The sequence below is a fragment of the Nannobrachium achirus genome, assembly GCF_963921795.1.
Source record: "Nannobrachium achirus genome assembly, chromosome: 18".
NCBI lineage: Eukaryota > Metazoa > Chordata > Actinopteri > Myctophiformes > Myctophidae > Nannobrachium > Nannobrachium achirus.
This window is the reverse complement of record NC_137825.1, coordinates 29,439,296-29,457,785: the sequence shown is the minus strand read 5'-3', so window position 1 is coordinate 29,457,785 and position 18,490 is coordinate 29,439,296. Positions and strand designations below refer to the sequence as shown.

Genomic DNA, 18,490 nt, shown 5'->3' with positions numbered 1-18,490 from the left:
AATATCAAATAAACTGCCCATTGGACTGGTGCTCTGACCCACAGGAAAGAGGCAGAGCTAATTAGTGAAATGTTAATGTGGAAACATGATACTGGTGGTAGAATGCTACAATGTGGAACAGGACTCTATTAGCCCACAATTAATTGATGGGATGATGAGTCTATAAATCAGGAACTGAATACAGAATAAAAACTGTGATCCTCAACACTGACTTTCAGTACTGTAATACTTCACTCAAATATTTGCAACTAAGCTACATGTTTTAGTTTGTAGAGAAGATTCAGTTTCAGATGATATTTTCATTCTCCTTGTTCATGAGTACCTCAAACTGGCCAACAGGTCTTACACAAATTGCATAAGTTGTAGGCCTACATGGGAATGATGAAATTACATCATGAAATTTTAAACAGTTGTGGCAGCCAGCACTGCAGGTCATATAAGGTGGCATGAATAGTGACAATAACAACACCCATTAAATGCTTAGAGATCAGAGAAAGAAACAAGAGATTAGAACAGGTAAAATAACGTTTTGGGATAGGCTACAAATAGGCAATAACAAGAAAATGTTTCAAGTTTACAAAAACAGATCCCATTTGAAGTTGTAAGGGAAATGCTACAGTATAGCCAATAATACAGATCCACAGAGGCTATAATATTTACAACACGGAAGGCCCATGTGTATATGTTATCCAGGGTGTTCTATCTAAAACAAACCCATTATGATTGTTTCACACTTTCCCCCCACACCTTAAAAGTATAGGTTCAACACTTTCGCCAACTAAACATCATAGCTTTAAAGTCCTTTAAACTTATAAAGTCAATTAAAGACTGTTTCAAACTCGCGGAAAAGTAACCATCAAGATGTTCTTACCTGAAATTCGCGTCGGACGGTCATGGTGTGTATTTAAATCCTCGTTAATTGATGTATCCAGCGAGTGAACTGCGCACTTAGCCATTTGATAAACGATACAGTCACGAGGAGGACATCGATTTAGAAATCATTCTTTCGCGTGGGGTTTTGGGGGAAAAAAAGTATAGTAAATAAAATGTCCCATCAATGTATAGGTTAATCACTTCAGTCAAAAATAATCTCGTCTGCGTCTGTCCCATTACCTCTCAATGGGCGACATGAGCGCCCTCCAAATCCAAGGAGAGCAGTGCGTCGCAAGGAAGCGCAGCGCCATGCGCAATGTGTCCAGGGCATTATCCGCATTAGCTGGAATTACACGGGTGTCTGTAGAAGACGTATACTGTGGCATCGATAGCTGTACTGCCATCTGCACTTACTCATACGAGATTAAATTGGTTCCAAATGATCCCAACTTTTTTAGAACATTTTTGTTCTGATTTTTGCTGATGCAGACATGGTCTTGCATAGCCTAGAAGTCGGGAATACATAAATCTGGATGAAATTAGATTATTATTTTATCAAATTTATTTTTTTCTACAAGATATCCAATTATTGTCAATAGATGTAGCTTATTCCATTTGGAAAAGTGGGCAGTAATAAACTACTGAAATTGGCCCTGATTAACAAAAAATCACTGCTTTATTTCTACACACGGTCTAAAGGATTTTATGGTGGTGTGTGAATTTAATCCGACCCCACCCAGTGCACCCACAATGTACTAATCAACTCAAACTGGTAAGAAATAGGCTATTACATTATAGTATTTGTAATACTTTTTCACCAACATCTCTTCACTAGTGGACAACATTAGATCAATAAAAGAATCACAAAGTTGCATGATGGAACGACAGTTAACAGTGTGAACCAGGATATAATTTATTTGTAATGGGCAATGACAAGTTCCTTTCTTAAATAAAATAAAACAAAATCACAAACAAGCAGGGCCCAAACGGCACTGAAATGATGACACTAGAGTTCTTGCAACACTGTAAGAACTCAACAGTGCCAGGGTTGACACAGCAGATATAAAAGTGGACATTAGTTCAAGTCTGCAGAGGTGCTTATGTACAGTCGGCTGCACACAAAGACTTTGACTGGATTAAGCCGTCCCACACAAATGTACAAGACTCAATTTTGACTCAATTCAGCTGGGACAGCAACACTGGTGCCAAAACAAGGTGAAGACAACTCCGAGTGCACGTCTCAACTTCGGCCTCCTTCTGCGTCACGATGCTGCTAGGCAACAGTTCCGGGTACCTTCCGAGGACCGAAACTTTACACCGTCTCCTCCACCTTGGGAGCTTCCTGTTCGCCGGCCTCGGGGCTCTGCTGTTTGACGTACTGCTGTAGCAGGGCCGATAGGTGAGCCGGGTGACGCTGCAGCATGGCGGCGGTCCGTGAGGTGAGCATGGTCAGGCCGCTCACCAGCTCTCCCTGCACCACAGTGACTGATGGCAGCTTGGAGTAGCTCAGAAGCCCCTCTGGACTCAGCAACGTGTTCTCAATGCAGGCTCCTGTTGGGACAGGACGGGGAAGATTAGTGGCGCTGTGACACCTTGATCCACTCTTAAACCCTGTATAGTTTGTTGACCGGTGAGGCCCCTCAGGGGGTCCACTTGGTCTTTCCCTCTGCACCAAATCTCAGCTATTTTCACCAAATGTTCACTTATATTGTGATATGCCGAGAAGAGTCAGTGCTCTTTTTAAATCATGTCAAGTGATTCTGAGCCTTTGTTTTTCAAGGTCTTATCATTCACTTTAGAATGGGGAGTGAAAACTGTAGATAGATAGATAGATAGATACCTTTATTATCCCAAGGGGGAAAATTTGTTGCCCAGAGGCAGCACAGCAGTATAAGGTTATTTACAAAGTTACAGAGAAGTATGAAAAAGATAAAAAGAAAAAACAAGAACAGAGTACAGAGTACAGTAAGTACAGTAAGAGCAAGGTACAACAGGAAAGGGAACGAATAATATATATACATAAAGTGTCTTAAAGCACGACTATCAAAAAATAATACAGTGCCCAAATCAAAGTGACCATACAGTCAATGCTAGTTAGTGCAACAAGTATCTCTACATCAAGTCAAACACAAGCAGAAATACTAAAAGAAAATTACTAACACAACCTAATAGTGCAGTGTCCAAAAGTCAGAGCGATAAAAACAACTAGCAAAAAAGAATACAAATAAACAAGAAAGGGTGATGCGGCAAGACGCACAAAAACACACCCTCCCTGGAAGGTCCTTAGAGGTCAAAGTCAGTGCAGATATAGTTCCAGTAAGGAAAAAAAGGCTACCGTCGTCCTACGTTAGGAAGGTAGTCCTTGTCAATCGACCGTTGTGTGTCTCGTTGTACAGCTTGAGAGAAAGCGGTACAAAAGACTTTCCTAGTCTCTCGCATCTCCGCCCTGGGTAGACAAAACGGTCATTTCCTCTCTTACTCCAGTAACTGAAGATCTCAAGATGGAGGGGGTGGGAGGAGTTGTTCAAGATGGAGTCCAACTTCCTAGCCGTTCGCACCTTGGCAACTTCCTCCACCCCCTGCAGAGAGGACCCAACAACAGAGCCCGCTTTCCTCACCAGTCTATTTAGGTAGTAGTAATTACTTTAACTGAAGAGAGTAAAAAAAAAGAAAAAAGGCAAGTTTGAAATAGGAGTATATTTGTGCTACATTTAACTATGTCAGTATTATAGGTGGGAGCAACTTCCCATAGGTGGGGTAACCTGGCCCTGCTTTAGAATGGGGAACATTCTAAAGCTCATCAGACCACTGCTAAAGGGCTCATAGCCTAAACACTTAAGCGTTCGTTTGTTGGTGTGTGCCAATAACAAAAAAATGGAAATGAGAGTACTGAATGAAGTTTTGGATGAGCTACCTTTTTGCGATTTTTTCAATTCCTAATTTTTATGTATATTGGAATTGGGTCTAGCACTTCACTGAGAAAACCCATTGTTGATGTGCAACCCCTTTCTAAATTCTAAAGCTATCTTTTAGCCTAGTCAGTCTCCACTTGAGTCTAAACAACAATGTGGGAGAGCGGAGAGGTGCACTGCGACATTGTCACTCTTTTTTTTTTAAAGAGTTGTTTTTGGGCGTATGCCTTTATTGATAGGACAGTAGACTGACAGGAAATGGGGGAGAGATGGGGAGTGACACGCGGCAAAGGTCGTCCGGATCGGGAATCGAAATGGCGACGCCGCCAGGCATCCATGCCTATGTGGCAATGCGTAAGTGTTATGCGCCTGGACCAGCAGGTGCCCCGCGACGTTGTCACTCTAATAGCCAGCCACCCCTGCCCCCTCCACAGCCCAGGTAGCAGCCAGGCTGTATAGCAGGCTCCCAGCTCTAGACAGCACACAGACAGGCAGTATCACAAAATTAATTCACCGATGCACAGTGATGTGACTTGCAAATGAGTGATAGAATCGTGCAAGTGTTATCATTCATTTAAGAATACTGCACCAGGAACACAGGCAGGCAGACATACAGTATGTGGATAGAGATATCCACATAGAGACATAGAGATATCCACATATAGGCATAAGAGAGGCAGACAGACACAGCATAGCCAGAGGGAATACATTATTATTGCTCATGCTAAGATGCAACTAATTTGCCCTTGTTAATGTTAGCTTGGCGTAGCTAGACTACATACTAATGCAGCTAACTAACTGCAGTATAGTATCCCCACCTTGTTTTAGCTGTGGATTGTTTAGCTGTGCTAGGCTATGTTAACGTAGCCATTGAAATTCCAAGGTGGACAAAAGCATTTCTCTTACTTACTTACAGTATGGTCAGTCTTGCCAAAGCAAATACAGCAAATCTTTAGAAGTCATAGAACTCCATTGTAGTCCATAAAAGCATTAAAACAAGAACCAGAGCCGTACTGTTGGGTTGGGCAATGTAATTCATAATTACAACGAACCTGGGCATTGTAGTTACTTTATGAAGCAATTGCAGGAGCTTTCAAAATGTAAACATGGCAATGTGGATGCATAGGGATGGATAATGAACAACCATCTGCTGATTTAAAATCACACCTGTGCAAATCTCCTTGTATAGGCCGCGCTGCCCGCGACGTTAGTCATCTCCAGTCCACATGGAGTTCTGTGCTCATACATACACACCATTAAGACTCCCTAATCAGGAGATACGCGACCGTCAGGTCGGCAACCTCATGGTGGCACTAGAAGAGTGGCATGTGAGAAATCAGGGGCGGGGGTTGTGGTTTGGCAACCAAGGAGTGTGTGTGCAAGTGTGACGTGACTGACGGACAGCCGGTGGAGCTTTTCATCGTAACTAACAAAGCCAGACGTAGTAGCGGTTGCACCACTCAAAAGTTATTCTATGAAACATTACAATGCCTGTGTTAATCACTATTATGAATTGTGCTAACAAAAGCAAAGCACCAAGACTCTGGGACTTATTTTTAACACTTTCTTAGACAACAATGGAGTTCCATGAATTACGGATATGAACTAAATTTGTTTTGGCAAGACTGTCCGTCTGGCCATGACTAAGTAAGTGAAATGCATTTTCCGGGCATGGACATTTCATTAGCTACGTCGAGTTTCATAGGCAACTTTGTTGAGTTTGTGTTGTATGCTCCAAGCAACAACACTGCCACTATGGAAAGATGCCACTTTGTCCCTTCAGGATAAGGCCTTTGCAATAGGGTAAGTGGAAGCTGGTGTTCCATTACGCATCATTTCCAAACTTAGGACCAAGTTCCGTGAGACTGGTGAAGTCAAAGACAAGACTGCGAAAGCGGCTGTCCCAGAAAGACAACACCCCAAGAAGACCGGTTTGATTTGCACAAGGGTACCACAGACAGATCTCTGTCAAAGTTGCAGGACGCTCAGGTGCATGGGTCCTGCAGTACACACCTGTCAGCAGGTGTGTGCTGGAATATAACCGTTTCCAGGTTTTATAAAAAAAAAAACGTTGAGCTATAATGACAAAAAAGGGGTGCCAGGTTGATAGTGGTTAAAATAAGTGTTACAGATGCACATACTTGTGGTAGGCGATTCTGTGACATACATACCTAGTAGAACCATCTGAGGACTGCCTCTCAGTGTCAGCAGCAGCTCCTTTACTTTTGGTTCTTTACTGACAAACAGCACTGTCTGGCCGCTGAACAGGGGCAACATGTTGCGGTATATGCTGTGTTGTAGAAACGACCTCATTATCTGTAAATAACACAATCAAAGACTGTATGAAAATCTGTATACTATATCTGAATACTTGTACAAAGGGGGAAAGGTGTGTGTGTGTCTGTGAGAGAGAGACGAGCAAGGTTACAGAAGGCAACAGCAAGATCATTAGTAGTGTTGGTCATTAGCCTTGCTTTTATTCTACAAGCTACTTTGACAGGTGACCAATCACCTGTTTTCTGTCCAATTCCAGAGAAAATGGCTGTAAAAATGGCTAGTGGACACCTGCATCTATCCACCTCTGTGACTTGTCCTAAAATGCTTCTGGACACAATTTTCAAAATAGCTATGGGCAAGGAAGTTGTACCTGATTGGGGATGAACTTGATGGTGATTCCATGTTTATGAAGTCTGCGCTTGAGTATCAGCATGTCTTCAGCATTGATGGAATTATTTTGGATGACAGCAATCATCTTGCAGTCCTGAAAAACATTCTTTACTTCCTTCTTTAAAAGCACCATCAGGCCATTCTCCTAAAAACAGAACAGAAGTCAGAGTCAATTGGGAGAGAGAAGACAGGATTGTACTATTTAGATATAAAGTTAAGAAAGGTTAGGTTGTTCAAAAAGGTGTACATTTCCTCAATCACCTTATTAGACTGTATGCAAATGTAGCCGCAAATTGCAACTCTAGATTCTTTTTTTAATCAGTGTGAATCTAGGGTTGCAATACCTCCCATAGGCAGCCAATGCATCAAAACATTGTTTTGCTATCTGCTTGTATTAAACAATGTCAAATTCACCAATATTGGGGCAGTATGGAAAGCTTGGAGTATCCTCTTTCTATCTGCAAAGTGTTTGTTTCATAAAAATCCAACGTAGACATGTTATGAGTTATAACTGTCAATAAATCTGAGCAGTTGAACTTCGGAAGAGCTTGTCTTCTATAACGCCATGTCCCGCTGCCTCCTGCATTATAAGTACCAGGTGGTACACAGGACCGCTGAGTGACTTCCCACGAGCGCTTCCAAACTCCAGCAAACTCCAGAAAAAATAATCACAGAATTTCTTGATAGAAAGTAGCTCATAACATGTCTACGCTGGGTTTTTATGAAACAAACACTTTGCAGATAAAAAGAGGATACTCCAAGCGTTCCATACAGCTCCAATATTGGTGAGTTTGACGTAGTTTAATACAATCAGATAGCAAAACAATGTTTTGATGCATTGGCTGACCTATGGGAGTATTGCAACCCTAGATTCAACCGATTTGAAAAAAATCTAGTGTTGCAATTTGCGGCTAATGCAAATGTATTACACATCAAACTGATAAGTAGGCAGAAAACATTAAAAGAAACAGAAGGTCTCAGTTTACTTACCTCTTGAACTACTATGGTTTCGGGTGGATAAGCGCCCCGGGGAATAGGTGGTTTTGGGGGAATGTATTGAGTGACAGCCAAAAACTTTTGTTTCAAAATGTGCATGGGCTTTTTGTGTCGGGTCACAGCCTTGGACCCATGCCGCACACTCTGTGTCAGGGGCAGCCATCCTAAGAAGAGTTAGAAATCATACATGTTAGGGTTTATAGTCACAATTTGCCGTTATCTTTCCTTAATTGGGTTTTACTTCACAGAGAAGGAAAACTGCATGAATCACACTGTTTTATAATGAGCATTTATGCAGTCAGGTGATGTCATGGCTTTGAGAATAATACACAGCACACCTATGTGCCCATGCATGCCTATGATGGTAGAAGCCACAACCCTCCAAGTCCCCAACTGATGTCTCGCTTAATTGTATTGCTTTATTTTGATATTGCAAGTTGTTTGTTTACAGTTTATATCAGCCATGCCCATGTGTCCCTGTTCATCACCAGGATATGAATGAATAATAGCAATAAGCTATCAGCTATCTAAGAGAAATAGCAATTAGAAGAGGGAACTCACAATTTTATCAGACAACAATTAGCGATCTATAAAATGAACTATTAATAGTTCTTCCCTTTAAAAAAAAAAAATCACTTGCCTACATGTAAAATATGTCAGATATGAAACTGTGTATTACCTTGTTTGGGTAACAGCCTTCCACACAAGGTCGCCGCCATCTTTGCCAGGGCGAACACACGTGACTGCGTGGCGGCGTCATCGTTCACGTGTTGTTATAATAATCGATGGCATCGCTTTCTGTATCTTTCTACTGGAATGATGGGTGTTCAATTAAACATTACAATATGATACGTAGTAGGCCTATGTATTTTGTACAATGTACAATTTTTAGGTATTTGTACCTGGAAGTAAAAGTATTGGAAATTGGAAATACTAAAGTAAAGTAGGCTATAGGTGCAGGCCTACTTCACAAAATCTTTGAGGAAAATATTGTACTTTTACTCCACTATAATTATTTGAAAACTATAGGCCTATAGTTAGTTACTTTGCAGGTATACATTATTATATTATAAAACATACATAGGTACATGAACCACTTTAGCCCTATTTTATACATAGGCTATTTTCAAACTTCATATTTTTGTACTTTTACTCAGTTTTGAACATGCATTATAATGTGGTATTGCTACTTTTACTTTTCCACCATTGCACTGATTGAATTGTTACAAAACACTTTTGTGTAATATTTTACGTAAGGCAGGCAGCGCGGTGACGTCGTCAGTATCATTTGGTGCGTGTGTTGTCCAAGCATGAGACGCATACTCATAGAGCGCATACTCCGTTGCCTTTTGAGTAATAAAAGTATATTGAGGAGAAATCCACCGTTTCCTGCTTCTCTGGCAGCTCGAAGTCAAATTATTTCCCGTTTGCGGTTTTGCACGACATCAACGAGTGACACTACAGCCATGGATCTCAGTGACATGAGGAAAAAATACAAAGGAGACGAGGAAGTGAGTATATTCAGTCGACTTTGTTGCATCATAATAATAAGACAGGTCACATTTCCTCGGTTAACCTTTGGTCACTTGCAGCCTGTCATGCCAGTGGGCAGCTTGGGCATCCAATTAACTAGCCTTGCAATTGCAACACGACTTGAGTATGCTTCCCCAATCCCATGAATGGACTAGCCCCCCTAGCCGAATGCCTCATACATTGAATGCATGCGCAATGCATGGAATATAGCCTATCAGCCTTGGTAGGTCAGGGCTAGAATGATATGCTTTCCTTTCTGCCTCATCTAACCATAGAGGAGAAGAAATATCATAACCAACCCTAAGTAATTATGTAGTCATCATTTGACTGATGTGGTGGCTGCCTTCTTCACTGTGTGAATTTCTGTGCAGTGTGCACATGCACTCACCTTCTTGTAATTATTCATTCGCAGTGCTTTGAGGAGAATCAGCTCTCTTCCCTAGACCCAATCAAGCAGTTTGGTGATTGGTTTGACCTTGCCACAAAGTGCCCTGAAATTGGAGAGCCAAATGCCATGTGCATTTCCACAGCAACCAAGTTAGTACCATGAAGCGTTGCCAGTGGATGTCTTTTATTTTCTATTTTTCTTATCATTGTCATCATTTATTTATTTCTGACTTTAAAGGGATGGGCGTCCCTCTGCACGTATGGTGCTGCTGAAAGGTTACAGCAACGAAGGCTTCCGCTTCTTTACCAACTATGAGAGTCGAAAGGGGGGTGAGCTGGTCAGTAAAATCTGTCTGTCTATACTGTATTAATTCTGTCTTTCCCCCTCTATCTCTCGCTCTATCTATCTATCTATCTATCTATCTATCTATCTATCTATCTATCTATCTATCATTGTAGTCTTTCTTTTTTTAACAACATTGTTTTTAACATTTTTTAATCTTTTTGTGTCCATAGGAGAGCAACCCTTATGCATGTCTTGTCTTTTACTGGGAACCCCTGAACAGACAGGTAGGTAGAGCTGTGCTGGCCTGTCATCTTTACAATGTATGTCATGCTTACGATAATATCAGTGAATTTCCCTCACACATAGCTGTGGACGCCATTGACCCCACCCCATGTACGACATAAGAGCAAAACGGCCGCTGGGTTGATATGGTTTACTCCAGGGTTCCCCAATAGGAGGCCCACGGGCCATTTGCGGCCCGCGGGGGGCTACTGTCTGGCCCCCACCAGCCCCAGTAATAATGGTGGTATAAGAGCAGCAACAACACTAGTATATCGTCGTTGTCGGGTGGAAACCTTTATCTCCAAATTTGTACGTTCTTTCGTAAAGTAAAGCCCTGCTTCATCATTCAAGGCCGTCTCACAAAAGTAGTGAAAACAGCAGATCTACAAGCACACAAATCATTTTTAAAATGATAAATGCAAAACGAACTAAAGATTTTCACCCGACAACGACGATATCTGAACAGTCGCTGGAGTAGTGGGAACGCCACCGTCGCCCCCTGCAATGCTGTGTCCCTCGGCTTGGTACCCTAGACATGATTCTGCCCTTGGAACCCTGGTCTACTCTGTACTTTTAATTTGTATGCCCCCAGATTCGCATCGAAGGCAACGTGGAGCGCATCCCATACCAGAGTTCCTGTGATTACTTCCACTCCCGGCCCAAGAGTAGCCAGATAGGGGCAGTCGTCAGCAGACAAAGCACTGCGGTACCTAACAGAGATGTAAGTGCCAAAACGAGTAATTCTTTCCCTTTTTTGCAATTTACTGCACACAGCATTCTGATGTAGACTGTACTGTATAAGTCCCTGTGAAAGATGGAAGGAAATGTCTTGGAAAGTCTGTGGCACTTGCTTGAGTGATTTACCGAATTCTTTCTCCCAGTACCTGAGACAGAAGAATACAGAACTGGAGGAACTGTACAAGGATACAGATGTGCCCATGCCTGATTATTGGTGGGTACAAGATTCTAAGCAGCTTGTAATACCATGATGTGTGAATGTACTCCACTGAAGTAGACATAATGTACTGAGTGCCCTTTGCTTTCCTTTGGGACAGGGGCGGCTATATTGTAAAGCCGTACTATATGGAGTTTTGGCAGGGTCAAACCAACAGGCTTCATGACCGCATCGTTTTCACAAAGCCCAAGAATGGAGAGTCATTGCCAGAAGACTTTAAGCACCCTGCAGAGGGTGGCTGGGTATACCAGCGACTCTCCCCTTGATTAAAGCTACAGTCCGTAAGTTGTATGCACTTGTAACGTCTGGACTACAATAAAAATGGCACCAGGGTCTAAATGTTTCAGTGGAAGAGTAGGGAGGCCTGCAATGCAGATGTACTAGTTATTTTGAATTAACATGCTCTGTCTACCATATACACATTTGTTAGAATAATGTTTTATTTATTACAATAAGGAAGGATTGTAACTTTAACTCATCTGCAGAGTTGAATAGGCTCTTTTTGTATAGACTAGAGATATGAATAAGAATTTCACAAATCTTTGTCTTTACCTCACTTGAAATAATTGCTTGTTTGTGTGTGTGTGTGTGTGTGTGTGTGTGTGTGTGTGTGTGTGTGTGTGTGTGTGTGTGTGTGTGTGTGTGTGTGTGTGTGTGTGTGTGTGTGTGTGTGTGTGTGTGCACGCGTCTGTGTGTGTGTGTGTGTGTGTGTGTGTGTGTGTGTGTGTGTGTGTGTGTGTGTGTGTGTGTGTGTGTGCGCGTCTGTGTGTGTGCGCGCGTGCGTGCGTGCGTGCGTGCATGTGAATTACCTTGATGTTGACTAAGAGGGATTTAGCGTAATCATCAGTCATATATTGTGATTTTTTTGGTCAATCAAACAGAACCATAGTGATAATAATAATAATTGCAGGGTTCCTGTGTTTGTTTTCCATGGTAACCATGGGTATATGAAGTGATGAAAGTGTGTGATGCAGCCTATGTCTAATGTACAACTACAACCCAACATGTTGTACTCTGTACTGTATAGGAACCTGCAACTTTCTGTTTTATAAATATGAATATGCACAAAGTTCATAATACTGTATGTGACATCACTGGCATGCACACTTGTGCCACAGGTGAGCAAAGTCTGTCCACATGCTGGCAGATAATGATTGACAGTAGAATGGGTCATTGATTCATCAGTAATGCTGTTGACGTCTGGAAGCTGTGTCTGATGCCATGAAAAGCACAGTTTACATCACTGTCCTTGTTTAAGTCATGCGTCTTTAAGTGGCCTGATTTCTCTCTTTATTGTTCACATCGTCCCAATCCTAAACCTGGCTAAGTGTTCAATTCCCTCTATCTCAGTCTTAAAAATGTCTGTGTATCCAACTGCCTTTTAACAGTGAGATTAAAAGAGCTGGTGTTATTTGTGCCAAGTTTCTTCTGTGTACAATGCAGTTTAATGAATGTTTGTGGATGATGTTCTTTTTTTTATACTCCACTGATTAGATGACATTGGATTTGTTCTATTTTCAGTGGCACTTGTCAATTGTGAAATGGTCTCAATAATAAAATAATATTTCCAAGTCAAGACTAGGTTCCCTTTTTGCCAGTAGATGTCAGTAGTGCAACACCTGAACACAAACCTGTAGATGAGTAGATAAGGGGGAAAATATCTTCAAAGTAGATGGACCTTTCAAAGTCTTTCGTGGTGGACCTCTACAGACAAAGCTAGTGACCCACCCCCGCCCCCCTACATGCCAAAAAACACCACATGGCTACATGAAAATATCAATTATGGTGCATTTATTAATAGCTAATAAGTGTCACAATCATGGTTGTGCAAATCATCTGGACCAGCTCCTGTCCTGTGGAGGCCCGCCTCACAGTTTGAAAACCTCTTGGATAGACAGAACAAAATATATTTTTATGCACTACCAACTAGAGTGGAGCGCTCCCGCAGCTGGAGTCACATGATGCAGAATGTCTCATTCATATTCTAATGTAATGTAGAACCTAGCATTGGTCCATCTCACGCTGGTCTCCCCTTACCATCGCCATGCCAACACAACCTCAGACATCACACAACTTGAGCTCAGATAAAGTAACATCCTGGGCTTGGCTAGAATTCCATCTAATATCTACTCATAGTAAGGTAAGCCCACAGGCCTTTCATTTTAACCCCATTAACACTTGCATCCCAATTTTGTGCAAAGTGAATTAAAAGTAGCTAAAATAGCAGATCAAAAGCCCATAGCGTGTCTTAATCTGACATGTGAGCTTGTAGACTGGCCATTTTTGCTATTCCTACTACATTGAAGTATAGGGCTGAGGTGGTGATGCCCATTTTGAGAAACCATTTTATGAATGGCTCAAGCCTTTCCTAGATTCCTTCTACAGAAAAAAGAAACTAGGTTTCCTTCGTACCAACACATAAACACATTTATTTAAAAACAAAATAAAGTTAGGATTTCTGAAAGTTACCTTTCATAGTATAAATGACATTATTTAGTTATACATACAGTAACTGTGATACTTCCATTTTATAAACAGTCATCACACAACACACTTTAATTTCCTTGATCATAAGAATCTCCCCTACAATTTGCTTGCACTTGTATGTGATGTGTGTCTATACACTGACATTTCTCTGTCCTGGACATTAAAAAAGCACATTTTTCATTATAAAATGCTATACATCAATTTTAGCAAAAAACATTTTTTTAATTTAACTCAGTAATTATAAAACAGATCATTCCATCCATAATATGTTTATCTGGTAGGCAAATGTGTTAAACTAGCAAGTAACTTAAATGACAGTGGACATCTCATTTTGAAGCGAGACTCCTCAAACAGCAATGTAAAATGGCCCCAGTGCCTCGCATGCATTGCCTACCTTACTGTGCAGTAGGTAATGTTTCTATGGTCTCTTTGCTGATAGCAGCTGTTTGTTTGTATAGGTGTGTGAGTGAGACTCCGTTGGTTAGTTACAGTATCTACCTGGGTGTGGTACCAGGTAACAAGTGTTTATCCAAGTTGCACGTTTGCAGATTTAGTGCCAGTTTGGCTGTGCTTGTGTATTTTCTTTTTAGCCCTCTTACTGTATATACTTTGATTGTGACACTGACATATGACACTCACGTGTGTACACAGGCACGTTTGTGTTTGTGCGTTTGTGTGTGTGTGTGTGTGTGTGTGTGTGTGTGTGTGTGTGTGTGTGTGCGTGTGTGCGTGTGTGTGTGTGTGTGCGTGTGAGTGTGCGCGCGTGTGTGTGTGTGTGCATGCAAGTGTGCCATGAAGCATAATTTATTCTTCACTGTATGACGCTATCACACATAGAGAATAATTGCTTTTTTCACACATGGCTTATTTGTTGTTTTTATGGTTCTCATCGGTGAGACTGTGCTCAGGGAAGAGGTTCGGGTTCTCGGCCAGCGTGGCACGGATCTTCTTCTTCTCTTTGAAGCGGCCGGAGTGGGACACCTTGACATGGCGGCCTTTGGTGGCAGACTTATCCACAATCTTCTCCAGTCTGGCATTGAACTGGCTGTCCATTGCGTCTGTGCATGGAGGTGGGCTGTTGCTGGGGGGATCCTTATTCCCAGTGTTGCTGCCATACTCAGCTGGGATCTCATACAGAACCTTGGCCTCGCTCTTCTTCTTGCGCATGAAGGTCAGCTTCCACCAGCTAGGTTCAGCCATGGCACACACAGAGACTGGGAGACTGACCTGCAGAGTACAGGGTGCATACCTCTTTGTTTTCATTCATCACTTAGCATTAAAATCATAATACAGAAACAGAAAGACATTGGAATTGCTGAGAGCAAATATACACAAGTTTGTATATTTTTGTTTGGAAATATGTGATTGTATTTGTCTTTGTTTAGTTACGTATTGGCGTGGTGGCGTTTGAAGCCCATTCAAGTCAAATATTGACATATCTTCAGGTACCTAATCTGTATTGGGATCTTAATGCCAGCTGTAACTTGAAACAACTTGGTTCATGCTTAATACATTTTGTCTTTGTATTACAGGGAATGATATTTAGATACGTGTACACTAAAGTTGTATTAAGATCAGGTACTGTATGTGATGAAGAAATATTGTTACAATGTAATATACAATAACTCCTATTATTATTAACTGCCGACTGTAAGCCTTAAAAATCACTATACAATGGTGTTAGAGTCAAGTGACACCATTGTACGGGAAAAGTATACATGTAGCTTCATTCTCTAGGTTGTGTCAAAATGACAGACACTGCCCTAAATCTATATTCTCCTGTATGCTTTTGCCCTCCCCATTAGATTCAGCCTTATAAACCAGACAGCATCCATGGATGACCTCTTGTCATCTGCTGCACATCTCAGTGATTAGCGAGTGTAATCTAATGGAGAGAGACACCTGACACCTGCTCTCAGCTGATAAATTAATGAACATCTAAAGAGTATCGTCTGTCCATCCCATGAGATCTGATACCATCTCAGAAAAAAAGCCCTTTCGGTTGATGAGGAGCTAATCTGTTGTCACAGGGCCACTTGTTATGTAATAAAAGCTTGGCAGAGCAGATGCTATTGTAAGCATTACAAAACAACTGCATGCCACTGGTTTATGTCTTTATGTGACTCCAACCACTGCAAATGTATATGGATATAGACACACAGGTAGACAGTCTGCACATTGATCCCTGCTACTGTGGGGCTAGTCCTCATTGTCTGCACAGGGGGCATATTGCACAGTCACCTGGCAACCTTTCAGCTCCGATCTTTTGCTTATGAAATGGTAATGGGATCAAGATTTCACGGTGACAGTTTTCTGCACTATAGTGGGTGCACTCATAAACGGAAGGAAGGGCTGAAATACTAGAATCATTGTACTGGCACTAAAATGAGTTGTCAATGTTAACTTTAAATGTCTAATTTAAGAGAAGAGCATGTTTTATGATATGCTTGTGACGTGTGAGTTAGGAGACCAGGCCACGCCATTGTATGATGTGGTAAAGCAATAAAAAGCCATGCTTATCATTTTCCCATGTCATCATCACCATGGCGAAAAGTTCAAATGGATTATATGGGAACTACCTCTTTACACCACTAGTATACACTGCACTGCTATAACATGATAACCTAAACTACCTCTTAACACCACTAGTATACACTGCACTGCTATAACATGATAACCTAAACTACCTCTTTACACCACTAGTATACACTGCACTGCTATAACATGATAACCTAAACACCAAAGAAAGGAACACTCTTTAATGTGCCCTTTCTTACATTCCTGTTGAATACACTTTAAACTGAAATGTGAAATTTACGATAAACGTTACCTTGATTTACTGCTTTCCCTCATAGTTGATTCATTGATAAATCTGTCAGTTTGGTCTTAATTGACCGAGACTTTGTTCGTTTTATTTTTTTATTATGTTGAATGAGTTATTTTTTGAAAACATTTTTTTTTTTTTTATGAGCAGAGCACATCTGTTGTAAACGCTAGATATAACTTTATAAGTCTACTAGACCAATAGCCATTGTGAAATCAACATGAGAATGATAATTTCTCAGCCTCACCAACCAGAAAGTCTGGTCTCTGCATGATTGTATGTACTCAATCTTACAGCTTTTATCATCTAATCGATAAGTTAAATTCATAGGACTATTAGTCGACTATAAGAATTCCTTGGGTCAAGAATAACTCTACCTGGATTCAATTTACGTTTTTGAGTTTTTCAGTAACCCTCGTGATCTCTTAGTTCACAGGATGAACTATGGCAATAAAGATTGTGTTGCAGTCACACTATATGCAAATATACACAACTTTGTTGAAACTCTTATCTCAGTCTTATCTGATGTCATTTGATGTCAAGTGCTGCACACGTTTAGGGCATGGCATTAACATCACAATATTATTATTTTTCATTGCTTGACCAACTTTTATCACCATATGGAAATAGCAGTGTTAAAAGTACAATTTCATTAAAGTGACACATGTCTTTGTGCCATTTCACTTACAGTAAGTATATAATTGCCGGGGGGCTTCACTTCTCTGGGCTCAATGATGCTTATTGCTTAATTACAAGTATTTCTGACCTAGTTGTTTACAGACAACCAGGAAACAGATAGCATCGCTGATTAAGATTAGCTTTTATGGGTCTGGCTTCCATAAAGGCAGCAGTTACCATTCCATGTCAGATCGAACTGTTTACACCTGTTCCCTAGCAGCTCATTCACAGTGATACTGCCTGTCAGATTTACACAATGAATCTGAGATGAATCATGTGGACATTGTGTAGTTTCCGTTTGAATCAAACTGTATCTGTTTCGCTAGAGCGGGGGTGAGGTCTTTAGTATTTATGTCTCAACAGTAATGGCATCCTGACATCAAGCAATTCTCAATATCAAAATATTTGAGTTTGTTACAGTGGATCACTTTCACACCAGAGTCAATAAGGAAACAGTTGTATTACAGTATGTACTTGAATTTCTTTTTAGAAAGTTGTGTTTGACTTAGATTTGACCTTTGAGACAAAGAGTCCTGTTGACATAAAGGAGGCCCTCCATAGCTCTATTTAATAAGTTACTATGTGTTCTATTATGTGTGGGTGAGCCGGTCTGCAAAGCCCCAAAGATCACAGCAGGGAAGGAACACTGTGCTTATATTTGGAAATCACTAACCAAGTGCAAAGCCTTTCAATGGTACAATGTTTGAGCTTAAGAAAGGAGGATCCAAGGGCACCTGAACCTGTGCTATCCTGATAATTGAGCTGGAGTTTTCTAGAGTCTTGGGTTTCATCTCCTGTGCCAGGTCCACTGCTGACCCGTAACTGCAAGGTTGACTGATTTGTTTAAGGTCCTTCATGTCCCTCTGATACACTCTTGTGGAAATTTCGTGTTCATTATATAACTGAGGTGGGCTTGGTAATAGATTTGATCATTTGCATCAGGTGTCCAGAAGTTTCTTTAAGTATAGTAGAATTTGTCATGACCACATTCAGAATGAATGTGCAGCTTACAAATGGCCTTGGGTTACTCAACAACACTTGGATATTTGTCCTTAATAGGACTTAACTTTAACAATAGCAACGTGCCGGCCAAAAACCTCCAGCTGAAGTAAAAAGTTCAGTTCAGGACGGTGAAATGTTCTTCTACTACTTTCTGATTACACCCTGCATGGAAGTTTGGCTTGTATCACACTTTGGTTCAATCACAGAGAAAAAAACTAAAATACATAAAAACCTAATACCAGCACCAACTCAAAAACAGTAACTTTGATTAAGAAACTCCAGCTTGAACATTAATTTGAAATAGAAAAGCCATATGGGAACAAAGGCAGTATCTCACCTAGATGTCGAAGAGCTGGTGTGTGGACACAGTTCAGGGAGATGCTTTCAGATATGAAAACATCCCTTCATGTTAAGCTCTGTAATTCCTCTCACGCACTTTCTATCTTTATTTTCTTCTTCTTTGTCTCTCTTTTTTTGATCTTTTGAAGTCCCTCTTGAATTGACTATCAGGTGAGCAGGCACAGGTGCAGCATCTCCCTCCCTCTCTCCTCTCTCTCTCTCTCTCTCTCTCTCTCTCTCTCTCTCTCTTTGTCCTTCTGTGCTCGTTC

General features: G+C 41.1%; 3 protein-coding genes across 3 annotated transcripts; 1 reads left to right on the top strand and 2 right to left on the bottom strand.

Annotated features, from left to right (window-relative positions):
* Window positions 1–1,865: 1,865 nt before the first annotated feature.
* Window positions 1,866–8,231, bottom strand: mrpl10 (mitochondrial ribosomal protein L10). The gene is made up of 5 exons (XM_080747589.1): window positions 8,128–8,231; window positions 7,443–7,612; window positions 6,433–6,597; window positions 5,957–6,101; window positions 1,866–2,424 (listed from the first exon to the last, which is right to left on the bottom strand). Exons 1-5 carry the CDS (start codon window positions 8,165–8,167, stop codon window positions 2,186–2,188), a joined length of 759 nt encoding a protein of 252 aa, XP_080603715.1. The 5' UTR covers window positions 8,168–8,231; the 3' UTR covers window positions 1,866–2,185.
* A 569-nt stretch (window positions 8,232–8,800) lies between these two features.
* pnpo (pyridoxamine 5'-phosphate oxidase) lies at window positions 8,801–12,372 on the top strand. The gene is made up of 7 exons (XM_080747034.1): window positions 8,801–8,959; window positions 9,394–9,518; window positions 9,607–9,706; window positions 9,885–9,938; window positions 10,529–10,657; window positions 10,818–10,888; window positions 10,992–12,372. Exons 1-7 carry the CDS (start codon window positions 8,915–8,917, stop codon window positions 11,155–11,157), a joined length of 690 nt encoding a protein of 229 aa, XP_080603160.1. The 5' UTR covers window positions 8,801–8,914; the 3' UTR covers window positions 11,158–12,372.
* A 935-nt stretch (window positions 12,373–13,307) lies between these two features.
* Window positions 13,308–18,467, bottom strand: prr15lb (proline rich 15 like b). Its single transcript, XM_080747078.1, has 2 exons — window positions 18,220–18,467; window positions 13,308–14,605 (listed from the first exon to the last, which is right to left on the bottom strand). Exon 2 carries the CDS (start codon window positions 14,576–14,578, stop codon window positions 14,243–14,245), a length of 336 nt encoding a protein of 111 aa, XP_080603204.1. The 5' UTR covers window positions 14,579–14,605; window positions 18,220–18,467; the 3' UTR covers window positions 13,308–14,242.
* Between the last annotated feature and the right edge of the window lie 23 nt (window positions 18,468–18,490).